The sequence below is a fragment of the Ranitomeya variabilis genome, chromosome 1 (assembly GCF_051348905.1).
Source record: "Ranitomeya variabilis isolate aRanVar5 chromosome 1, aRanVar5.hap1, whole genome shotgun sequence".
NCBI lineage: Eukaryota > Metazoa > Chordata > Amphibia > Anura > Dendrobatidae > Ranitomeya > Ranitomeya variabilis.
Window position 1 is genome coordinate 778,077,010 of NC_135232.1, and position 27,249 is coordinate 778,104,258.

General features: G+C 43.0%; 1 protein-coding gene across 1 annotated transcript in view; it reads right to left on the reverse strand.

Annotated features, from left to right (window-relative positions):
* The window catches only part of ATP8B3 (ATPase phospholipid transporting 8B3), a 575,725-nt gene that overhangs the window by 511,339 nt on the left and 37,137 nt on the right, over nt 1-27,249 (reverse strand). Inside the window, exons 2-3 of the mRNA XM_077281130.1 lie at nt 17,815-17,906; nt 13,692-13,805 (exon numbers count right to left, since the gene is read on the reverse strand). Coding sequence (XP_077137245.1) covers nt 13,692-13,805; nt 17,815-17,906 — 206 coding nt within the window. The remainder of the gene's footprint in view (nt 1-13,691; nt 13,806-17,814; nt 17,907-27,249) is intronic.

Below are 27,249 nucleotides of genomic sequence, written 5' to 3' on the forward strand. Positions count from 1 at the left end.
TTGACCTGGTTCCAAAACCCAATGGCAAATGGAGGTTCTGTAAAGATTATAGGAAGCTGACTTGGGCCGGCAAGGTAAATAACCACTTTGTATTTAACAAAGGGATGATGGCAAATACCCATGTCAAAAGAAGTCAAGGAGAAGACGGCTTTCTCTACGTCCGACGTATGCTTCAAATACGCTTGGATGCCATTTGGACTGCAGAGAGCCAGGGCCATAAGAATTATGCCGCAGCATACTTGATTGGTATTGTAATCTTCAGCCCGATTGAGGAAATCATCTGTGAAAGGCCCAGGTGGGAAAAAATGTGCCATGGGAAAAGAAGCCAAATACCTGAGATATGTAGTAGGTAGAGGTGAGATCAAATCCCAAATCCAGAAAAGTGAACGCAATAGAAAACTGACCACTCTCAAAGAAGCATGTTAGAGCCTTTGTGTGAATTGTGGGATCCAACAGGAGATTCATCCTAAACTTTGCCATGATAGACTCAACCCCAACTGATCTCCTGAAGGGGACAAAATCAACTATGGCCAAAAGGACTGCGGAGGTGGAGATGGACTTTCAAAAACTGATAGTAGCTCTGTGTAGGCAGCAGGTCCTGGTTGCCTCCGACTTTAAGAAGGAATTTGTACTTCAGACAGACACCTCAGTTGGTTTAGGTGCTGCTCTTTCTCAGGAGCTACACAGGGAGGAGCACCCCATGCTTTACCTGAGTAGGAAGCTGTAGGCATGTGAGAAGAATTATTTCATTGTAGAAAAGGAATGCTTGGTCATAAAGTGGGCGGTGGACACATTACGATACTATCTATTAGGGTGAAAATTTAAATCCGTATCAGACCATGCTCCACTCAGGTGGATGAGGGAGAAAAAGGGGACAAATGTTAGAGTTACCGGCTGGTTTTTAGTCCTGCATGAGTTCAGCTTTCATGTGGAACATAGAGCTAGGACGTTACATGGTAATACCAATGCCCTCTCAACAATCCAGTGTCTAGTAGTTGAAGGTGCTAAGCCCCACAGCTTTAGGCAAAGGGAGGAGGTATGTAAGGTGGCTGACAGACCCATAATTGATGGATGGTATTTATCACAAAGATGGTTGTCCTCTGTGATGTAAACCTGGAGTATTGCTCTAGTAAACATAGTATTAAGAGGCTTGTTTGTGCATCTGGGCCAGGTTTCATGAGAAACCTGAGAGATGGGCAGATTTGGCAGTCCACATACCCACCTCAGGGTGTGTTTCACTAGGTAAAATGGAGTCTGCTTGTTTGACACATGATCTGTACCTGGAGGTGAGAAGACCTTCTCTGTGATGTCTCCAGATTGAGGCAGTTTACTGGATGCTATCCAGCCTGGATGTCTTGGACTATCGCTAAAGTGACTTAGGTAAGAACAGTTTACTTCGTTTTGCCTGCACTGTCATTTATTTTCCTTTGCTTGTGGCATGGTTTATAAAGCACCAATAAAACAGCATGGACATTTAAATGGAAACGGTTTCTGCATTACCTTACTACGCACTCGAGTGAGTAACATTCCCACAGAGCGTAAAAAAAAATAAATAAATAATCTGCACCAATGTCTGTGGGAATACTGTGCACCTGTGACTGTGGGAGTAGAGTGTGTAAACATTTTTAAAAATAATCTGCACTCGTTTCTGTGGGAGTAATGTGAGTAAAAAAAATGTTCTACTCTGCAACCATGTCTGTGGGAATACTGTGCATAAAAACAAATTGTTCTGCTCTGGACCCGTGTCTGTGGGAGTACTGTGCATAAAAGCAAATTTTTTCTAGTCTGCACCCATGTCTGTGTGCATAATGTGTAGAAAAACACATTTTTCTACTGTGCACCGTGTCTGTGGGAGTACAGTGCTGTGAAAAATATTGGAGATATAATTCCATGCAATCATTTGTATCCTCTTTGGCATGGGATTATAACAATCATTTCAGTGTGCAGTTGTAACAGAACACCAAACTACAGTAGGGGGGGATGGAGAGTCAAAGGACTGCGAGTGACAGAATTGACACCTTTTCCAGCTCAGAGCAGAACAAAAGCTTGCTGTCCTGTGGAGACCATGCTGTCAAAATTGCTTTGTTCAAACTCCTAGGATTTCATAAGGAGAACATGGGCTTAATGTATGTCCTGGCCACACACTGGTTATATTTCTGAGATCCCCAGAAAATAGCAAGTGCCCGGCTGGATCTCGACCCATTCTAGCACCCAGGGCCATGGAGCTACCTAGAACACCAAGTAGAAACCCATTTGCAAAGTAGGATCTGATGACACCAGAACTGCCGACTTAGGACCGTCCAAAAAGGAGTTATGATTTTTCAAACCTTATGGGGAGGGGAGTTAGGGTCAACCCAGAGGGCAGGAGGGGAGTGACCCAGAGGGGTTAAGTGCTCCTGCAGAGCTCTGCCTAGTGGGTTTTTTTCTGGGGAGATCGCGACAACTTATCGTGTGAGGAGCAGTCAAGCCACAGAGGGGACCACAAGCCTCCGAAGTGGCAGCCCCTCCTCCGTAATACAGACCTTTCTTATGACTCTTAATACGTGCTTATATCTGTTGTACTTAACCTGTATTTGCATATCTGACCATTGTATATATGTAACCATTGTGTACATAGTATATTGTCTAGTGTGCCCATAAGGAAATTAAATATATAATTTAACCTTGGGCTGCTCTTTTACCTTGATCCATGAACCCACACGTCCGTGTATTGGTTTAATTTCCCATGCTACCGGTGCTGGTTTTTGGCCCGATATAACCCTGTTAATGGACCAGGCGTATATCGAATGAGGAACTGGTGCAGTCCTACCGAGTTAAGGTTCTCTTTCACTGGGGCTAGTGAAAGGGGACTCTCAGCCTGTCAGGGTTGTGGGTGAGTGTGGTGCCAAGTCAGTGTTTGCATGGGCCACATCCTCTCATTCCCCTGACTTCCTGTGCCCATGTGAACAGGGCAGTGTCAGTGAAACTATATAAATCTGACCTTATGTCTCACCAGGGAGTGTGGAAAGTCACGTTGGTGTAAGTTGGAAGACCGTATCACGTGATCCCGTTGACGTAATATTGAAGTCAGGTGGGGTGGCAAGGTGCAGATCCTTCACATGTGCCATAAAGCCTGTGTGTACACACTCTGCGGGGGATATTCTGCAAACCATCCTCTGTTGGAGTACTCTAATAATAGCCTCTATGGGGGTACTTTTCAAACCAACCTCTGCGGATTTACTCTGCCTAACAGCATGTGTCAGTGTATACTACAAAACTGCCTTGTCGGGGGTACTCTGAAAACAACCTGTGTGGGTGTACTCTGCAAAACACACTCCTTGTTGTTGTTTTTTTTTAAAAAAAATTTAATTTTAAATTGGGGATGCCCCAAAACATTTTGAAGGGCATATAGATTGAACAAACTGCAGTGGAGTCTAACAATGGCTGGATGTGGCTGGTACACTTTTCTATTCAGTCCTATGGGACCAACACATTGTTCATTTTAATGAATGTGAGCTTGCCCGTGCTGGATGTGGCTAGGAGCATGTGCCTGTGTGTGATCAAACCTCATGCTGTGCTAAAAACATGTTGCAACAGTATACTTGCCGTAGAGCAGGCCAGCACCTCCAAAGTGTAAAGGGCAAGCTCAGGCTATGTGTCCAATTTGGAGACCCAGAAGTTAAATTGTCTTGACCCATTGCTCAGTAAGTGGAGATGTGTGAACACATACTCTTCCACCACCATGTTGTTGAAACTGTCATGCTCCTGGATTCGATCTCTTCAGCTTTTGTTCTGTGGTCTGCTTCTCTTTCTGCCAAGCCACAGAAGAAAACTTTTCTCTGGATGTTTGGGTTCTAAATTCTGGCTGCAGTCTGTCTAGCTTTAACACAGGCGTTTTCGTTTGTCCACCTTTCACCTTTTGGGTGCAGCTTTATATTCTGTATCCTGCGGGTATTTTAAGCTGGTGATAGATTCATCGAGATGTTTTGACATTCTGTTGATGTTTGAAACCAGTCTATGAGCTTTGAGCTAAGGTTTTTTATCCATGCTGTTTCTTTCTTATACTTTTTACTAGTGATGGGCGAGCACTAAAATGCTCTGGTGCTCGTTGCTCGGGTCGAGCAAATTGGAATGCTCGGGTGCTCAATCTGAGCAACGAGCACGATCTGCAAAGGGGTCTGCAGAGGGACTAGAAAATGTGGAAATTAATGGGAACAGTGCTCAAATTACATAGGAACAGCATGGGGAAGACCTCTGGAAGTTTTTCTGAAATTTGGAGGCACTCCAATGCCCATTTGAAGAGACATAAAGGAGGGCCTTATGAAAAAATGTTCCCTTTATTAGGAAGTGGATCTCCCATGGTGTTTGCCTATGCAGTGAATGCAAGGGCTGCCCAAAAAATTTGGATGGGCTGACAAACATTTACCCCCAGGGGTTATGCATGAACATACTGTCTAACAAATTGTTTGTACGGGCATCATAAACACCCTTTTAAAAAATTGATGTGGGTGTTGCATCATAGCCCATGGTTACCCTGGTGATATGGGAGTGGAGGATGAGGATGAAGAGAAGGAGGAGCAGAACAGCAAATAGCCAAAATCAGGAAGTGTAAACCCTTGTGTGAGTATGAAGAGGTGCATGGGAATAGACCTCCCAAAAAAGACACAGGATTTGAGTTTATGTTACACTGCTATCATTCGGTGGTGTTGAGAAGTCTGTCCCAATCCAGCCCTTGTTCATTTGTATAAGAGTCAGTCTGTCAGCATTTTCAGTTGACAGGTGGATGCGCTTATAAGTTATAATTCCACCAGCAGCACTAAATAACCGCTCTGACAAAATGCTAGCGGCAGGGCAGGCCAGGACCTCCAAGGTGTAGAGAGCCAGTTCATGCCATGTGTCCAGCTTGGATACCCAATAATTATAAGGCAAAGAGGAATCACGGAGGACGTTGGTACGGTCAGCAACGTACTCCCTCAGCATCTTTGAAAACTTTGCACTCCTTGTGAGAGTACCCCGCGCCTCAGGGACTGTGCGATGGGAGAGTCTGAGAAAGCTTTCCCAGAACTTTGCCAGTGTTCCCCTGCCTCTGCTGGATTGAAGTTGTGTCTCTCTTGCCTGTACTCCTTGGTTGTCCAACGAAATGTGACATCTGCTGTAAGCATTTTCAGATGGGAATTTTTGTTAATAATTCTGCAACAAGAGCCTTCTGGTACTGCCCCATTTTGGTATACCTGTCCACCTCGGGAATAAGAGATAGGAAAGTTCTCCTTGTAGCATGGGTCTAGAAGTGTCACCAACCAGAAATGACTGTCACCCAAAATTTTGAGAACACAAGGGTCACGGGAAAGGCAGCGTAACAAACTCAGCCATGCGTGCCAGACTGCTAACAGGCAAGGCTTCCATATCCCCACCAAGAGGACAACTGAACATGCTCTCCTCCTCCTCCCTATCCTCAGGCCATCCAGGCTGAACAGACGGTATAACAGCTGTGCAGGTAGTACCATCTATAGCGCATGAAACTAGCTCCTGTTCTTCCTCCTCCTCTTCCTCGTTGTCACCCAATCCACGTTGGGATGAGATGAGGCTGGGCTGTGTGTAATCAACCTGTATGATTCCTTGCTCCATCTCATCGTGCTCCACCTGCAATGCATCCTCTTTGATTGTGAGCAGAAAGCATTTCAGAGCACAGAAAAGCGGGATGGTGACGCTAATTATGGCATCATCACCGCTCACCATCTTGGTGGAGTCCTCAAAGTTTTGTACTATGGTACATATGTCTGACATCCATGTCCACTCCTGAGATCTTATGTGTGGAGTCTGAACTGAATATCGATGGCTTTGTTGATGCTGGTAGTCAACAACTTCCCTATTCTGCTCACAAATCCTTTCCAACATCTGCAGTGTAGAGTTCCAACACGTGGGGACATCACACACCAGTCGGAGAGCCGGAAACTGCAAACGCTGCTGAAGCATGGCAAGGGCGGCAGAAGCTGCAGCTGACTTTCTAAAATGGGCACACAGGCGGCATACTTTGACAAGCAGATCCGGCAGCTCCAAGTAGGTTTTGAGAAACCGCTGAACCACGAGGTTAAGCACATGGGCCAGGCATGGTACGTGTGTGAGCTCGCCTTGCCTCAGAGCCGCCACCAGGTTCCGGCCATTGTTACACACAACTATGCCGGGCTGTAGGTTCAGCGCTGTCAGCCACAGATCTGCCTGCTCTTTCAGAGCTATCCACAACTCTTCAGCATTGCGCGGTTTGTCACCTAAGCATAGTAGCTTCAGCACAGCCTGTTGCTGCTTGGCTGAGGCAGTGCTGCAGTGTTTCCAACTTGTGACTGATGTGCTCATTTTGGAGATGGAGGATAAAGAGGATGAGGAGGAGGTGCAGGAGCTATAGACTGTGGGTCAACCCTGATTGACCTAGAGCCTGCTATCCTCAGTGTTGGGAGGACGTGTTCCATCCCAAGGTACGACTGGGTCCCGGCTTCCACTATGTTAACCCAGTGTGCCATCAGCGACATGTACCATCCCTTCCCACAAGCACTTGTCCACGTGTCCATGGTTATGTGGACTTTCTCAGTAATTGCATTGTTGAGGGCATGGGTAATGTTGTGGGACACATGCTTGTGTAATGCGGGAACGGCACAGCGGGAGAAATAGTGGCGGCTGGGGACTGAGTACCAAGGGATGGCTGCCACCATCAGGTTGAGGAAAGCTTCCATCTCCACAAGCCTAAAAGGCAACATTTCAAGCGCAAGCACTCAGGAAATGTGCGATTTTAGTAGTGTGGCCTGTGGGGCGTTGGCTGCATATTTGCACTTGCGTTCCAAGGACTGGGGTATGAACAACTGAATGATGTGCTAGGACAAGGACGTGGACGTGCTTGCTGATGGTCCTAGTTGAGTGTGTGCAATGACAGGTGCAGGGCAGGAGGCATCTTCACATGCACCATGGACAGGGGATTGGCTTGCACGCACAACAGCAGAAGAAGCAGTGGTGTCGCCCACAGACACTGTTCCTGGACCCTAGGGTTCAGCCCACAATGTTGGGGTGCTTTTCTGTCATGTGCCTGATCATGCTGATGGTGGTCAGGCTGGCAATTTTGCTACCCCTGCTGATGCTGGCCTGGCAGGTGGTGCACATGGCCTTTTTGGGGTTATCGGCAGAGTCTTAAACAAACAAAAAGACTTGGGAAGACCTAACAGTTGGACTGGCAAATTCAGTCGTGTTATTGTTATAGGGAATGGTGGCTGTGGCCACCACACTGCTTCTTCCTGCCTGTTGGGGTGCTACGCCTCCCTCCCCCTGTGTGCTGCTGTCCTTGCTCTGCATGTCCTCCTGCCAGCTTGGGTCAGTTATTATATCATCCACCACCTCATCTTCCACTTCCACATCCTGGTCCTCCTCCTGACTTTCTGGCAATTGTGTCTTATCATCTTTCACCTCTTGTGACACTTTCCTACCGTCGCCTTCATGTGACCATGGTTGCTCAAATATTTGGGCATCGATACATGCGATCTCCTATTGCTCCACTTCAAGTGGACCGGGCGAGAGGCCCAAATCTACAGGGTGGGCCATGTATGTGGATACACCTACTGTAAATAAAATGGGAATGGTTGGTGATATCAACTTCCTGTTTGTGGCACATTAGTATATGTGAGGGGGAAAACTTTTCAAGATGGGTGGTGAGCATGGTGGCCATTTTGAAGTCTGCCATTTTGGATCTAACTTTATTTTTTCCAATGGGGAGACACTCATGTGGCACATCAAACTTTTTGAGAATTTTGCAAGAAAAACAATGGTGTGCATGGTTCTAACGTAACTTTATTCTTTCATGAGTTATTTACAAGTTTCTCTTTGTTTACAGCCATTGCCATGTCACAGAGGTTAACACATGAGGGACAGATAGAAATTGTGTTGATGTCTGGTGAACGCAGTACCCGTGTCATTGCAGCAGATTTCAATGCAAGAAAACTGCCACCATTTCCATGTTATTTAGGTGTATCCATATAAATGACCCACCCAAAAATATTTGCCTCATCACTGTGCATAATGGTCTGAGTAAACTGAGGGTCCTGTTCCAATTTTTGTTTTGCCCATTCTGCAAATTCAGTGCTCCGATCTAGCATCATTCGAACATCCCTTCGGCGGATATTAGCTACTCATAAATGGCACCCTTACAAAATCCAGCTGCTGCAGCATCTCAAATATGATGACCCAGATCGGCGAGCTGAATTTGCAGAATGGGCATAACAAAAATTTGAACAGGACTCTCAGTTTACATGGAACATTATGTTCAGTGATGAAGCAAACTTTTTTGGATGAGCCGTTTATATGGAAACACCTGGCCTGTAGGTAACTATATTTACCAGCAAACTGGTGTCAATAACTTCATTAACACACTGCAACAAAATTTAAAAGGAGGCCAGAAATGGCAGCAATTTGGAGCGCACTTTTTTTTATCTCTGATCTGTGTGTGATGGACAAATCACAGTTTTAAATAGCTGGCCTGTAGGTAACTATTTTTACGAGCAAACTGGTGTCAATAAATTCGCTAACACACTGCAGCAAAATTTAAAGGGAGGCCAGAAATGGCAGAATTTGGAGCGCACTTTTTATCTCTGATCCGTGTGACGGACAAACCACAGTTTTAAATAGCTGGCTTGTAAAAAAAATATTCCTGGCCCCTGATACCTGGGGCTATGTCTAGAAATACCTGTAATAGCAGCAGCAGACAGAACTGTAATGGACCCTCTTGTTGCCACATACACTGCCTGTCTGCCTGCCTTGCACTGATATCTATGCAGCTTTATTAGTCCTCAGAAGGACTGTTAGTTGAGATGGGTATTTGTATATTATATGGTATACCCACACTAAGTAAGAACCAAGCAAATCTCTCCCTATCTCAGCAGCAACTCTCCCTACACGCTTGACTCCGCAGTAGACTGTGACGAGCATGGCGGCACCAGGTCTGATATAGACCTGGTGACGCTTTGCGGCCAGCCAATAAATGTAATGTCACAACCAACATGGCTGCTGTATTACAGTGTGTGGCTCTCCAAAGAGTGCCAAACATGCAGGTCGAGAACCCAAGCTCCCACCGAGCAACCCCAGAAATAAAGCTCCAAGCATCTCGAGCAGTGAGGCGCCGGGAACGATAATGCAACAAGAGGAGGCGGCGCCCAGCAAGCAAAGGCCCAGAGTGAAGGCTGTGCTCTGTCTGATTAGGAAGGAAAGACCCTCCTCCCAGACGGTTTCAGGGTATGAGGGGGCACATTTTTTAAGTGATTATTTCCGCGTGTGCAGGCATCATAACTAAAAGAGCCACCTTGTCAGAATGCAGCATTTGTGCTGCACAAGGTGGCTCTTTTAGTTACAAACCCCTGAAGGGGATGACAGGTTCCCTTTAAAACCCAAGGGTGGTTTGCACGTTAATAATCGGGCCAAATTTTACAATTCTGACCACTGTCCATTTAGGAGGTTATAACTCTGGAACGCTTCAATGGATACCAGTGATTCTGACATTGTTTTCTCGTGACATATTGGGCTTCATGATAGTGGTAAAATTTCTTTGATATTACCTCCGTTTATTTCTGAAAAAAACAGAAATTTGGCGAAAATTTTGCAATTTTCCAACTCTGATTTTTTATGCCCTTAAATCACAGTGATATGTCACACAAAATACTTAATAAGTAACATTTCCCACATGTCTACTTTACATCAGCACAATTTTGGAACCAAAATTTTTTTTGTTAGGGAGTTATAAGGGTTAAAAATTGACCAGAAATTTCTCATTTTTACAACACAATTTTTTTTTAGGGACCACATCACATTTTAAGTCACTTTAAGGGGTCCATATGATAGAAAATAACCAAGTGTGATACCATTCTAAAAACTTCACCCCTCAAGGTGCTCAAAACCACATTCAAGAAGTTTATTAACCCTTCAGGTGTTTCAGAGGAATTTTTGGAATGTTTAAAAAAAATGAACATTTAACTTTTTTTTACAAAAAATTTACTTCAGCTCCAATTTGTTTTATTTTACCAAGGGTAAGAGAAAAAATTGGACCCCAAACGTTGTTATGCAATTTGACCTGAGTATTATTTTTGCATTGCTTTATTCTGAGGACTATAACGTTTTTATTTTTTTGCTGATAATGCTGTATTGGACCCCAAACGTTGTTATGCAATTTGTCCTGAGTACGCTGACACCCCATATGTGGGGGTAAACCACTGTTTGGTCGCATGGCAGAGCTCGGAAGGGAAGGAGCGCCGTTTGACTTTTCAATGCAAAATTGACTGGAATTGAGATGGTATGCCATGTTGCGTTTGGAGAGCCACTGATGTGCCTAAACATTGAAACCCCCCACAAGTGACACCATTTTGGAAAGTAGACCCCCTAAGGAACTTATCTAGAGGTGTGGTGAGCACTTTGACCCACCAAGTGCTTCACAGAAGTTTATAATGCAGAGCCGTAAAAATAAAAAATAATATTTTTTCACAAAAATAATTTTTTCGCCCCAATTTTTTATTTTCCCAAGGGTAAGAGAAGAAATTGAACCCCAAAAGTTGTTGGGCAATTTGTCCTGAGTACGCTGATACCCCATATATGGGGGTAAACCACTGTATGGGCGCATGACAAAGCTCGAAAGGGAAGGAGCGCCATTTGACTTTTCAATGCAAAATTGACTGGAATTGAGATGGTACACCATGTTGCGTTTGGAGAGCCCCTGATGTGCCTAAACATTGAAACTTCCCACAAGTGACACCATTTTAGAAAGTAGACCCCCTAAGGAACTTATCTAGATGTGTTGTGAGAGCTTTGAACCCCCAAGTGTTTCACTACAGTTCATAACGCAGAGCCGTGAAAATAAAAATTATTTTTTTTCCACAAAAAATATTTTTCAGCCCCCAGTTTTGTATTTTTCCAAGGGTAACAGGAGAAATTGGACCCCAAAAGTTGTTGTACAATTTGTCATGAGTACGATGATACCCCATATGTGGGGGGAACCACCGTCTGGGCGCATGTCAGAGCTCGAAAGGGAAGGAGCGCCATTTGGAATACAGACTTTGATGGATTGGTCTGCAGGCGTCATGTTGCATTTGCAGAGCCCCTGATGCACCTAAACAGTAGAAACCCCCCACAAGTGACCACATTTTGGAAACTAGACTCCCCAAGGAACTTATCTAGATGCGTTGTGAGAATTTTGAACTCCCAAGTGTTTCACTACAGTTTATAACGCAGAGCCGTGAAAATAAAAAATCATTTTTTACCCACAAAAATGTTTTTTAGCCCCCCAAATTTTTATTTTCCCAAGGGTAACAAGAGAAATTGGACCTCAAAGTTGATATCCAATTTGTCCTGAGAATGCTGATACCCCATTTGTTGGGGTAAACCCCTGTTTGGGCATACGGGAGAGCTCGGAAGGGTTGGAGCACGGTTTTACTTTTTCAACGCAGAATTGGCTCGAATTGAGATCGGACGCCATGTCATGTTTGGAGAGCCTTGATGTGCCTAAACAGTGAAAACCCCCAACTGTAACTGAAACCCTAACCCAAACACACCCCTAACCCCAACCACACCCCTAACCCCAACACACCCCTAACCCCAACCCTAACCACACCCCTAACTCCCAACACACCCCTAATCCTAACTTTAGCCCCAACCCTAACCCTAGAACTAACCCTAGCCCTAACCCTAACCCTAGCCCTAACCCTAATGGGAAAATGGAAATAAATACATTTTTTTTATTTTAGTATTTTTTCCTAACTAAGGGGGTGATGAAGGGAGGTTTGATTTACTTTTATAGCGGGTTTTTTAGCAGATTTTTAGCTGTCACACACTAAAAGACGCTTTTTATTGCAAAAACTAGTTTTTGCATCTCCACATTTTGAGAGCTATAATTTTTCCATATTTTGGTCCACAGAGTCATGTGAGGTCTTGTTTTTTGCGGGACGAGTTGACTTTTCTATTGGTAACATTTTCGGACATGTGACATTTTTTGATCGCTTTTTACTCCGATTTTTGTGAGGCAGAATGACCGAAACCTGCTATTCGTGAATTTCTTTTGTGGGGGGCGTTTATACCATTCCATGTTTGGTAAAATGGATAAAGCAGCTTTATTCTTCGGGTCAGTACGATTACAACGATACCTCATTTATATCTTTTTTTATGTTTTGGCGCTTTTATACGATAAAAACTATTTTATAGAAAAAATAATTATTTTTGCATCGCTTTATTCTGAGGACTATAACGTTTTTATTTTTTTGCTGATAATGCTGTATTGCGGCTCGTTTTTTGCGGGACAAGATGACATTTTCAGCGGTACCATGGATATTTATATCCGTCTTTTTGATTGCGTGTTATTTCACTTTTTGTTTGGCGGTATAATAATAAAGCGTTGTTTTTTGCCTCGTTTTTTTGTTTTACGGTGTTCACTGAAGGGGTTAACTAGTGGGACAGTTTTATAGGTTGGGTCGTTACGGACGCGGCGATACCAAATATGTGTAGTTTTATTGCTTTTTTTATTTAGATAAAGAAATGTATTTATGGGAACAATTTTTTTTTTTTCTTTACTTAGGAATTTTTTATTTTTTTTTACACATCTAAATTTTTTTTTTTTACATTATCACATTGTCCCGGGGGTGACATCAATATATAGTGACAGATCGCTGATCTGACACTTTTGGAGCACTGTGTCAGATCAGCGATCTGACGTGCACTGCTGGAGGCTTGCAGGCACCTACTCTGAGCAGGCGCTTGTAAGCCACCTCCCTGCAGGACCCGGAAGTAGCCCCACGGCCATTTTGGATCCAGGGCCTGCAGGGAGGAGATGCTCGGTACAAGGTGAGCACATCGTCATGTACCGAGGGTCTCAGGGAAGCCCGCAGGGAGCCCCCTCCCTGCGCGATGCTTCCCTATGCCCCCGGAATGCTGCGATCATGTTTGATCGCAGTGTGCCAGGGGTTAATATGCCGGGGCGGTCCGTGACAGCTCCTGGCTCATGGTGCCGGATGTCAGCTGCGATAGTACTATCCTGTCACTGGGAATTAAGTCCCAGGTCACCTCGACTGGATAGTACGTCATATGGGATTAAGGGGTTAAAACTTTAGTTACAAGCTGTAAATTCTGGGCCAGACCCTGATACCTCATGCATGGCCCATGGCTGACTGCATTTGTGCCATTATAAAAAGGTTCTAAAGTAGGTCAATTGATCAGTCAACTGCCTCTGTTACTTTCCCTACATTTTTCTACCAATATTACCGTATGAAACTGATGTTTATGCCATCTGAATGTGACTGAAATAAAAAAGCAAAAAATTGGAACTGTTACATGAGGTATCAGGTCTCCCAGCTAAGAAGGCTTACACAGTTTCCTTAACCACCAATTCCTCATTGAAACTTCAATTCAAAGCTGTAAATGCTGTCTCAGGCTCTGTCTTATGCAAGGCCCATGCGTGACTGCTGCACCTTTACAAAATTTCTACTGTGGGTCAATTGATGCCACTTTTCATTTTGTCTGCCCCTAATTTGAGCTTTTTGGGCAGCCTTTTGCCCCCCTGAAGGTGTTGTCTATGCGTTTGATTTTGCATCCCATTGAATTCAATAAGGTTGTGACACGTTCGACGAGCCGTTCAGCGAACATCGGTCCGTTTGTGGAATCCAAACCGAACCTTGAAAGGTTCGCTCATCTCTACTTGTGACACTTACCTGCAAGATAATTATAAACAGGAAATAGAGGTTAGCTGCCGTGTGAAACTGCTCAAAAACATTGAGAGGAATAAATGTGAGGAAGTTGTATTTTCTGGTCCTAATACTGTTGTCCTTGAATGAAAAAAAAAAACAGATTTGTTAGTATGGTCTGCAACGATTTCTAAAAACAAAACTGATTCACTAAACAGTTTTCTGGTGATAAAAAAGTGACATCAATTATAGCATAATTATACATCAGTGTCCATGACTGTAGCACATTTTCTCACCCTGGTAGACGGGTAGCTGACAGCCAAATTCATTAAGAGGACAACACAGCAAAGGTAGGCATATATACTTTGAGGATTACCATTAAATAATAAGTAGTGTGTTCAATCAATACACAGAAAGAAAGCTTAAAAACACTTACAAATAGCCAACAACTAATTACTTGGCGAGCCCTTGCTAAGACAAACGTCCGTCTGCTCTGCAAAGGATAATGCAAATAATAAATGTATAATAAAAAAAACAGATAACGTTTTCTGCAGAAAATCAAAGAATATGTGCAGGATTACCAAACATCCAGAAAATCCAGGACAGTATGTAAAAATATGGCACTTTTTCACCCTGACCGTTAAAAAAATTTAAGGCGTCTGTGATCTTTCTTGAAGCTGAAGAAACTTATTTTGACTGTAATCATCATCATTTTACAGTTTACGGTGAAGGTAGCTGATATCTTCATATTAGTGATGTAGGCATTTATCACTAATAATCATAATGATTTAGTCTGGTTTTCTAGTGTGTCTGTAAAATAATATTGCTTGTCCATGATTTTTTGATAACCTGTCCAGAAAAAATGAAAGGTCAAGTTGGCAACCCTGAATATGTGCATGCAAATATCACAATCCTCTACCATAAAGGAAGTGATTAGAACACCAAGGCAGAAAATAGTTATGAGACCCTTAAATACTATATATCCTGTGTGATGCTAAAGAGACCAGAGAAAAGTGGCGCAGTACAGGGTCATAATTGCCCCTCTATTATTTGGTCACTCCATTTATCTCTTCGCCATCACACAGGTTATAAAATGTATAAGGGTCTCATAACATAATTTTCTTGTTTTTCTACTCTCCCTCCCCCTTCATCTTTTGGAGGCGATCATCTTATCTGCAAACACATATTCGCTGATTTCCTGCAGAAAACTTTATTCAGTTTTTTGCTCTCTATGTTTATTTCGTAAGAACACTGTTACAGTTTTTATTTATTGCATTTGTATACTGCTATCTTGCGATTTTATTGGGTTGGCTTAATGTCATCCTATTGCTTTGTGTCTGTTATTAGTGGGACCTTTTTACTATTATCCTTTGGCAGAACAGGTGGGTGTTTGTGTTATCAAGGGTACACCCACCCATTATTTTTAAGTATTTTTAACCTTTCTGTTCTTGTATTGATTGAATAAATGAATAGTTATTTGTGGTGATCCTCATAATCTTTGTATCTACTTTTGCTCTTTCTGCAATGTTACAATTTTTTGGTACGTTGTAAGTATATCCATTAGTGATGCCAAATTTTTTAATTTTTTGCACTTAGATTTAAGTACAATCCTTAAAGAATTTGTCACATTTTACTCTGGATTGAAACTGGCATGCTAAACGCCAATCTTAAAGAATTCCCCCTTTTTATATCTTTGTACTTTCATGGCCCCTTCAATCTATACAATATATATTTGAAGCAAGAGAATTGAAAGGTTCCATTGACAGAAGCTTTATACATGTCACGTGTAATGGAGTTACGATTACACAGGTCAACAAAAAAAAAAAAAATTTTCTGGTGTCCAAAATATTTTAATGAATTTGGGGTATTTTTGGGGTGCTGATTCTGAATATGCTATCAGTTTTGCCAGATTGGCTCAAGTTTTTGACATTTTTGGTATCTTATTTATAGCACTTGTTGGTAAATGCGACGCATCATCTCATTAATTTCTTTGGATTAGTACTTGAACTGAGCAGTTCTCAATATAGTTTTGTGTTAATTAGTGTTCTAAAAGTTTGTTCATAGCTTGATTTTTGCACTAACTTTATGTTGTTGTCTGTTTTCCAGTGAAAAGCATGAACTCATCAAGAAGAAGTTGTCTTAACGATCCAGACTCATTCTGTTACATTTGTGGTGAATACACACTGCCAAAACATAGAAGAAACATAACAGACTTCGTAAAAAAAGTGTATTTTGCCTATTTTGGGGTTATGCTTGGGGACCAAGACAAGTTTTGGGCACCACACATAGTGTGCAAAGCATGTATCGAATTATTACGAAAATGGAGCAAAGGACAAAGAAAAAGCTTCAAATTTGGTATTCCAATGGTGTGGAGAGAGCCAAAAAATCATCATGATGACTGTTATTTCTGTGCAGTGCAAGTGCAAGGATTCAATAAGCATAAGAAACGAAAATGGGAGTAACATGGAATCTGCAAGAAGGCCTGTCCCTCATTGTGAAGATGTGCCTGTACCTGTGTTTACCATAAATAACAGTCATCATGATGATTTTTTGGCTCTCTCCACACCATTGGAACACCAAATTTGAAGCTTTTTCTTTGTCCTTTGCTCCATTTTCGTAATAATTCGATACATGCTTTGCACACTATGTGTGGTGCCCAAAACTTGTCTTGGTCCCCAAGCATAACCCCAAAATAGGCAAAATACACTTTTTTTACGAAGTCTGTTATGTTTCTTCTATGTTTTGGCAGTGTGTATTCACCACAAATGTAACAGAATGAGTCTGGATCGTTAAGACAACTTCTTCTTGATGAGTTCATGCTTTTCACTGGAAAACAGACAACAACATAAAGTTAGTGCAAAAATCAAGCTATGAACAAACTTTTAGAACACTAATTAACACAAAACTATATTGAGAACTGCTCAGTTCAAGTACTAATCCAAAGAAATTAATGAGATGATGCGTCGCATTTACCAACAAGTGCTATAAATAAGATACCAAAAATCTCAAAAACTTGAGCCAATCTGGCAAAACTGATGACATATTCAGAATCAGCACCCCAAAAATACCCTAAATTCGATGAAATATCTTTGGCACCAAACATGCTGTTGACCAGTGTTATCGTTTAACATGCCAGGGCTTTTTGCCTATTCACTTGCTTCAAAAATGAAAAGTAAGGTGGCACATCCACTGAAATGGACTTTGTGTTTACCCATGCAACATCTCTGCTCTAACAAGCTTTCCTCAAATAGGTTGTACATAGAGATGAACAGATCTTTTGAAAATTTTGAATTCGCTGACATTGCCAACTGTTTCCCGAAAATTTGAAAGATAATTTGGGAGACGAGAAAGCGAGAACCTCACTGACCAAAAGGACTTACACTTTATAGGTGAAAGTCATGGAGAAAGGATCCTACTGACCGAAAGAGCTTACACTCTAGGGTATGTGCACACGTTGCGGATTCGTGTGCGGATTTTTCTGCGCAGATTCTGAAAAATCTGCAGGTAAAACGCCATGCGTCTCACTCTTCATATTTGTTGACTGCTGGTAACTACCGGATCAAGTCCATGGAGGCGTACACCCCCTCATTTAAATTTTCACTGCTACTGCTTTTCTTTCATTCACTTACTTCAATGCAAGTTTTCAAAGAATCCTTCAGCACTGTCATAGGGTTGTTCTAACCCTGTTTGCCATAGAGCGATGTGTTTCTGAAGTTTAACAGTTTGGGCTGGCGGCATGATCGCACCATTGGCCCTACCTCTGTGCTCCCCCATGTTGCAAGCAGACCCAGTTTTGCCTCTGCAGCAACAAAATAGCACAGGGACACTGAATTTTGCCAGATCCAGCAATCTGGCTAGCTTCAGAGCTGTTCTCTACAGCAAAGAGCTTGCAAGCGCATGATCGTTGCCTGTCAAATAGGCGATCTCTGGTGGACTCTCGAGGTGACTGGTACCTAGGCAATGGGCTGTAAATTATACAACTAAATACCCCTCCGTTCTTGAGAACTGAGAAGATTTTTAGTAAGAGCTAGATTACAAAGTTAAATGTTTTTATGAGAACTTTATATTTTTATCCGTTTAAAAAGATGAGAAAACCCTTTAAACTGGACAACAAGTATTTAATACGTTGAGAATTTTAACAAAACCTTACCGCATATTTCTTCTTAGTAAAGAAAAGAAAGCTCTTCTTTGTAAATAGGTTATTAAATGTCCTGTCATTTGCTTTAACTTCCCAAGTGTAATCTGGCATTTAAAAAAAACATAATATTAGACAGAGAAGGTAGCCCAGGTGTTTAAATGAATTTCACCCCAAAAGTTAAAATTAAACTATTTATACATTCATTTAGAGGACTTAGCCATTATAAAACTTATACCTGCGGTGTAGATTTTACTTGCTTCATTTCACATAAAAAATATTTTGTTGGATATGTAAATGAAGTTCTAAGTGCACCCATAGTGTAGCCAAGTTCACAGTGCACTGCTCAACCCCTTCAATTCTTTGCACCTCCCCTTATGTTGATTGACAGCACTCACTATGGAACATTACCTGAATTGTATCCTCAAACAAAATGACATTGCAGGAGCCAAGAGCGCACACAGTGTCATTGTGTGCAGGTGTGTTCTCATGCCCCCTCCCCTCTGCAGAAGCTGCTTGCTGTGCACAGGAAAACATGATTGCAGGCCGCCTATGCTGACAGGAGATGGGTACAGTGTGGGGGAACTGCATGATGAAAACCTCAGTCGTTTGATAGGTATAATCTATGTAAGAGGCACCAGTAGTTGGGGTTAATATACTGTACACAATGTTTTATTTATACATGGAGGCACACAGTGGCATAACTTGAAACTCATGGGCCCCGATGCGAAAGCTCCAACGGGGCCCCCAAGTATTTAAAATCTTTAATAGCAATAGTCTTTTTCTATAGGCCAAAGGGACTTTTAGGGCCCCCTAGGCGCCAGGGCTGGGTGCGATTGCAACCCCTGCACCTGTCGTAGTTACGCCCCTGGAGGAACACTGTCAGAGGCATACATACAAATCACGGGGCTCCATAGAAAACATTCAAATTGGGCCCCTACGCTCTCCCCAAACAAAATATTTGGGTCATATCTCCCAAATTTTATAAACAAGGAGGGACATGTAATATGGTATGTATACAGAAATGATGTCCTATAATAGAATATGATGTTCTCCAAAATGCCCCCACCCACACAGAGTATGATATCCCCAGTAGCACAGTATGTCATCCCCACAGTGCACCTAACACAATATACTACTCCACAACATAATGTTCTTAAAGTGACTAAGTTACATCACAGTATGAGGTTACACCACACACAGTATCATGCCTAACACACAATATGATGGCCTGTCACTATAATGGCTCCTGCTCAGTTTGACACCACCACAGCCCACCACACAGCATCATAGCCCACACAGCCCCCAATAAAGTATATTGGCCCCCCATTCAGAATGATGGCTTCCGCAGCAGGGGATGCCACCAGGAATTTCAGGGCCCCATACTGGCAAAATTTTAGGGCCCCCTTCAGACCCCATCACCTAATCTTGGAAAAACTCCACTTGTGCACCACGTCTTCACCAATCACACTGTCACGCACAGTGTAGGAAAAACTAAGTGCAACACGAAGGGATGACGGGAAGGGAGCCCAACACTAGAAAAGGGGGGAGTGGAGATCCCTACGCAGATCTAAAGTCATGCTGTCTGCCCTAAATGTCCCTATATATACAGGTTCTGCACCAATCACCGAGCAGGAACCTAATCCCTGCCTGACCCTGGCGATAAGCCCTAATTAGAGAATGATGGGGTGTTCAATAGTCAATCCCCACTACCACTAATGACAGCTGGGATTGATGAACAAGGGGAACACTTATCTTGACTCAGAGATGTCACACAGAAGTCCTCCAGCAACACCAAAGGGAAGACAGCCCACTGGTATAGCTCCAAGCCTCAACAGGGGGAAATGGAAATATAATCGGCAACTCCCGGCATAAGGTTGGGAGTCTATAAACGCCCAGGTCCAGGTGTGTCAATTAGAGCCGGAGAAAGGTTGCCACTGGGTCAAAGAGTCAGAAAGGTTAAGAAGGTGTCTGTAAGGCCAAGCACAGAGACCTCCTGTAGCTAGATGCAGTGCGAATGTCTGCAGCCTCTGAAACACCCAAGACACACACATTAACAGTTCCCATCTAACACCACATCATATACATAGCCATCAGCTTTTGCTTTGGCAAGCATATTTTTTTAATCCAGCACTATGCCCTGCTCTACTCTAACCTATTATAGATTTGTTAAAATATCCAATACTCTTTTTAGGTATATTTTTATTTATTTTTAAATTTTTAAAATGACCAAAAATGCCACATACAAGGCACAAATACCGTCACACCATGGCTGGACCACATATTACCACCATATAGTGATCGAATAATACCACATACAAGGGACAATATCTGTCCCATGATTCTGCCTCATGTGTCCCATGATCCTGCCCCATCTGTCCCCATCCTGCCCCATGTATCTCTTTCCTACCCCATGATCCTGCCCCATCTGTCTCCATCCTACCTCATGTGTCTCCATCCTGCCCCATCTGTCTCCATACTGCTCCATGATCCTGCCCCACCTGTCTCCATCCTACCCCATGTGTCTCCATCCTGCCCCATGATCCTGCCCTATGTGTCCCAGTATTGCAACTTGCCGCTTTCAGTTTTAAAAAAATTGTTAGCCAGTGTCGTTGTCTCCTCCATCCATTTGAAGAGCAGGCTCGCCGGTGCATGAAAGTGGTGTAATCTGCCGTTGACATGCGTGCTGACATCAGTTGCCAGCCTGTGATTTACTGGCAGCCTTTAACTATTGCCGTGTGAGCCCGAGGACTCACACTCAGTTACTGCACCTGCGGAATGGATCCTTCTGCCCCTGGGGCCCAGTGAGCAGAGGGGAGCTGTACTGGCCAGGGCCCCATAGGCCAGTAAGGACAGTAATGCCCTGATAGCAGCCCTGCCCGCAGCACCCCTTTCAGTTTGATGTCTCCAGAGCCATCACTCAGTATGATGCCCCCACAGCACCCCACTCAGTATGATGGCTTCTACAGCCCCTCTCTTGGTATGATTGCCTCCACAGCCTACCCTCCACTAAATATCATGCCCCCCACTCAGTATAATGCTCCTATAGCCCCCTACTCAGTATTAAGGCCCACTCACTCAGTATGATAATCCCACAGCCCCCCCACTCAATATGATGCCTCCCAGGCCCTCAGTATAATGACTCCCACAGTCCCCTACTCAGTAGAATGACCACTACAGCCCTCCTCTCGGTATGATGACCCCATAGTCTCTCACACAGTATGATAGACTCCACAGCCCCTCACTCAATATGATGGTCCCCACAGCCTCTCCTCCAGTATGATTCCCCAATAGCCCACCCTCCACTCAATATCAAGGCCTCCACTGCTTCTATGTAGTATGATGGCCCCACAGTCCGTCACTTAATATGATAACCCCCAAAGCACTCAGTGTGATGCAGGGCCGGTTTTAGGCAAAGTGGGGCCCTAGGCAAAAGTTTAAAATGGGGCCCCAAATGCTAACATATTGCACCAACAGAAACATTTTGGTTGTAGCTACATGCGCTGATTTCAGGCCACTAAACGAGCGTGATCAACAATATTGAAGTCATTCGCCACTTGTTTCCAGCCTCTTTACACTGGCTGGGGACAGAATGATCACTAGTAAATCAATCTGTCCCCATACAGTATCATCTTAGCAGAATATCTGCAGTTTTAACTGGGCGATGTGCTGATGAGAACAATGATTTTTGTTCCGGCATATACTGTACATACATACACCGTACATACACACAGATACACATATCGTACATACACAGACATACACCTTACATGCATACACACATACAGTTATATACACAGATAGTATACTCATACCGTACATACATATACCATACATACACACAAATACACATACATACACCGTACGTACACACAGATACACATACAAATACAGTATATGCAAACACATACATATACCATACATACACACAGATACACATACATATACCATCATACATACACATACCGTACATGCACACATGCATATACCGTACATTCACACAAATGCCGTACACACATATACCGTACATACACACAGATACACACACATATACCGTACATACACAGATACAGTTATATACATATAGTACACACATACCGTACATACATATAAAATACACCCAAATGCACATACCGTACATACATACATATACCGTACATGCATACACACACATATACCGAACATACAGATACACATACACGTACCGTACATACACACATACAGTATATACACATACCGTACACACATATACTGCATGTACATGCACATAAACATACATATATACCATATATCCATACAAATTTATTTCACATACACAGATACACACATACTGTACATGCATACACACACAGCCATACAACTATACCATATACATACACACATATACTGTACATACACAGATACACACACACAGATAGAAACATACACATAGATACACACAGATGCACACATACATATACAAGCATATACATACATACTAATCTTGTATAGGTGATCAGATGAGCCCTGCAGGTCAGTTCAGCTGGAGAGGGCTGCAGACCCCACTGTGGGGGATGGGGCACAGAGCAGACAGCACCTGATGATAAATTCCCAGTAAGGGAGGAAAAGACTCAAATTCAAAAAGTTCCATGACTAAAATTATAAAGAGATAAGTTATAAAGAGCACTATAACTGCACATTACGTTTCAGGTCACTTAACAGCATACATTTTGCTGCCGTGCTGCCCCTGCAGTGAGCTCCTCCCCCATCTCTTCTCTGTGAGGAGACGCTGCAGCCTGCTCTGAACAGAACAGTGGAGGGAGCAGAAGACCCCCTGTAAGTCCTGCTCTTCCTCCACTGCTGTCTCTATTTGCTGTGCAGCCGGGGCCCCTGACTGTAGGCGAGTACTCACCATTGGGACGCTCCATGCAGGGGGACAGACGGCAGCCAGTGAGCGCTCTCCTCAGTCTGGTCACTGTGAGGTAAGGAAAGCGTTCATTGGCCAGCGTCTCTCCCTGCATGACACGCCCCCTTTTTGATCTCCTGCACTTCGCGCCCCGCTCTCTCCCGGCACCCGGTGTTCCATGATTACAGGAGGGAGTGAGAGGGGCCCGACCCTGCATGATACCGGGCCTGCCTGCAGGGGCCCCCCTCCACCTCTGGGCCCTGGAGCAGTGCCATCAACAGTATGTATAGGGCAGCGGGGGCCCCAGGCAGCTGCCTAGACTGCCTGCCCCTAACGCCGGCCCTGGTGTGATGGCTTCCATGGCCTCTGACACAGTATAATGGACTCCACAGCCCTTCATTCAGTTTAATGGCCCCCCAGCCCCTCACACAGTGCGATGTTCCTCAAGTCCCTCACATAGTATGATGGCCCTCACAGACATTACTTTTTTTTTACTTCAGGGGCTGAGTAAAGGTTTATTAAAAGTCTTCTCTTAAAAAAATTCTCAGCAAAATGTTTATTCAATAATCAGTCTTTCTTAATTATGTATGCAATTGTGTGTAAATGTATGAAAATACTTACTGTTCGGAGTCTTCCTTAGTATTTAGTACAACTGTTCTCACCCTAATGACTTGAAAATATACTAACTGGCCCACACAGCGGTTTGTATGTTGCATAGAAGTCACTATGCCTACCATTCTGGAATATACAGGTGCATCTCACAAAATTAGATTATCATCAAAAAGTTTATTTATTTCAGTTCTTCAATCCAAAAATATAATAGTCATTATAAACGGAGTGATCTATTACAAGTGTTTATTTCTGTTAATGTTGATGATTATGGCTTACAGCCAATGAAAACCCAAAAGTCATTATTTCAGTAAATTAGAATACTTTATAACACCAGCTTGAAGAAATGATTTTAATATCTGAAATGTTGGCCTACTGAAATGTATGTTTAGTAAATGCACCCAATACTTGGTCGGGGCTCCACTTGCATCAATTACTGCATCAATGCGGAGTGGCATGGAGGCGATCAGCCTGTGGCACTGCTGAGGTGTTATGGAAGGCCAGGTTGCTTTGATAGCCATGTCATCTGCTGGTATAGGTACACTGTGTTTTATTAAGACCAAAGTCAGCGCAGCCGTCTTCCAGGAAATTTTAGAGCACTTCATGCTTCCTTCTGCTGACATGCTTTTTGGAGATGGAAATTTCATTCTCCAGCAGGACTTGGCACCTGTCTACACTGCCAAAAGTACCAAAACCTGGTTTAAAAACAACAGGATCACTGTGCTTGATTAGCCAGCAAACTCGTCTGACCTTAACCCCATAGAGAATCTATGGGGTATTGTCAAGAGGAAGTTGATAGACACCAGACCCAGACAAACTGAAGGCTGCTATCAAAACAACCTGGGCTTCCATAACACCTCAGCATTGCCACAGGCTGATCGCCTCCATGCCACGCCACATTGATGCAGTAATTGATGCAAAAGGAGCCCTGACCAAGTATTGAGTGCATTTACTAAATATATATATTTCAGTAGGTCAATATTTCGGATGTTAAAATCATTTTTTCAAGCTGGTGTTATAAAGTATTCTAATTTACTGAGATGACTTTTGGGTTTTCATTGGCTGTAAGCCATAATCATCAACATTAACAGAAATAAACACTTGAAATACATCACTCTATTTGTAATTACTGTAATATATGTGTCACTTTTTGTATTGAACTGAAATAAATTTACCTTTTGATGATATTCTAATTTTGTGATGCACCTGTATATCCCTCAACTTGGCCCCATTCTGATATATATAATATGAGCAAAAAAGGAAAACAGCACAAAAAAATGAAAAAAAGTGGGCTTTTTTTCATTTTTTTGTGCTGTTTTCCTTTTTTTGCTCTTATTATTGGAAGCCATTGGATCATTGGTTTGGAAAGCGCTGCACGATAACTGTGGTGGTATTGGATGCTGTTCCAATTTTGACTCTTATATATATATACCCTCTATCCTGCTACATATCACCCTCATCCTGACCCTATCCCGGAATACAGTGGCAAAAAATGTATATGATACACTGACGATTTTGCAAGTTTTCCCACCTATAAAGAATTGAGAGGTCTGTAATTTTTATAGTAGGTATACCTCAATTGTGAGAGACAGAATCTTAAAAAATCTAGAAAATCTCATTGTAGGATTTTTACATAATTAATTTGCATTTTATTGCATTAAATAAGTATTTGGTACAATGAAAAATCAGAACTTTATATTTGGTATAGAAACCTTTGTTTGCAATTACAGAGGTCAGACTTTTCCTGTAGGGCTTTACCAAGTTTGCAAGGATTTTGACCTACTCATCGATAGAGATCTTCTCCAGATATTTCAGGTTTCGGGGCTGTCACTGTGAAACATCGAATTTCAGCTCCCTCCAAAGATTTTCTCTTGGGTTCAGGTCTGAAGACTGGATAGGTCACTCCAAGACCTTGAAATGTTTCTTACAGAGCCACTCCTTAGTTGCCCTGGCTGTGTGATCCAACCATGACCCATTTTCAATGCTCTTACTGAAGGAAGGAGATTGTTGGCCAAAATCTTGCGATACATGACCCCATCCATGCTCCCTTCAACACAGTGCAGTCATCCTGCCCCCTTTGCAGAAAAGCACCGCCAAAGTATGATATTTTCCCCACCATGCTTCATGGTTGGGACAGTGTTCTTAAGGTTGTTCTCATCCTTCTTTTTCCAAACACAGCGAGTGGAGTTGATACCAAAAAGTTCTATTTTGGTCTCATCTGACCACATGACTTTTTCCTATGCCTCCTATGAATCATCCAGATGGTCACTGGCAAACTTCAAATGGGCCTGCACTTGTGCTGGCATGAACATGGGGACCTTGCGTGCCCTCCAGGATTTTAATCCATGACTGCATAGTGTGTTACTAACGGTAATGTTTGAGACTGTGGTCCCAGCAATATTCAGGTCATTGACCAAGTCCTTCCATGTAGTTCTGGGATGATTCCTGATCTTTCTCAGAATCATCCGATTCCTTACCCCATGAGGTGAGATCTTGCATGGAGCCCCAGACCGAGAAAGATTGACAAGTAATCTTGTGTTTCTTATATTTTCGAAGAATTTTGCCAGCAGTTGTTGCCTTTTCACCAGCTGCTTGCCTATTGTCCTATAACCCATCTCAGCCTTGTGCAGGTCTACAATTTTGTCCTCAGTGTCCTTAGACAGTGTCAGGAACACCACACTGCACTTGCTCACTGAGCCAGTGCGCGTGTCCTGAGTTGAAGAAACTATGCTCAAAGATACCTGTGGAGTGGGGGCGTCAGCAGTGGAGGTTCGTGCTTCAGGCAAACAGGACCTGAAGCATGTGAGTGCTGGGGAAGTGTCTGGGGGTGAAGACAAGCCCCGACACTCAAGAGACCGGCACTCGGGCTAGAGATGCCCAGAGAATAGTCGGACAGATGCGGGTCTAAACCAGGAGATGGCACAGGAGGGGCAAGACTGGAACATGGTCCGTCACAAAGCAGAGTCTGGAAACCAGAGATAACAGCATAGTACCGGCAGGAGCAACGGAACTGAAGGCCAAGGACAGGCAAAGGTCATAACAGAGAGGCAAAACAAGTACAGGGTCAGGCAGAAATATCAGAACATATAATCAACAAAGAAAAATGAAGCCAGCTCACCACTTTCCAGGTGCACAGAACCTCCGTCCTGATGAGACGATGTGCAACATAAGAAAAAAAAGGTGAACAGTTCATTACGTGGTGGAGATGTCAGACGCCGACTGATAACTCGAGAAGCGTACTGGATTTATTACTTAGGCACTAGATTTCCAGACGGACTAAATAGACGCAATGAAATCATGTTTCATTATTATTATTATTATTATTTATTTATATAGCACCATTAATTGAATGTTCATTGTATATATTTTTTGTGTTTTTTCCCTTTGTCATATATATGTATATATTTCTTTTTTCATGATTGTTCTTATTTGTTTGTTCACACTTTATATTGTAGGACCTTACACGTCATGTGATTTTTTTACCATGAAATGATTGGTCTGTCTTGTATTTAAATATCTGCTATTTGGAGCATTTAGCAGCTTTGATAAAGATCGCTGTTGCGATCGAAATGCGTCCCTGCTGTCTCTGTGTGCACGTTTGGTGCAGTCTTGGAGCATGTCTTGTCATTTTTAATTCATGAAATAAATTTGAAGATTTTACTCAAGGAGCTGGAACAAAGACCCTTTTTTTTCTTCAGAAATATCAGAAACAGGAAGGGACCGAGTCATACACGAGCAAGCATACACAGGCAGACAGTATCCACAGATAAACAGGGGTCAGGAACAAAGCCGAGGTCAAAAGTATAACTGAAAATGGACAGAGCTCAATTGAGGCTATTTACGGTAAAGCCCTCCTAGAACCAGAGAGAGGCCAAAAGCACTGACCCCTGCAGCACAAAACCAGAATTCACATACAGACCATCACAGTACCCGCCTCTTAATGGGGGGCCACTGGA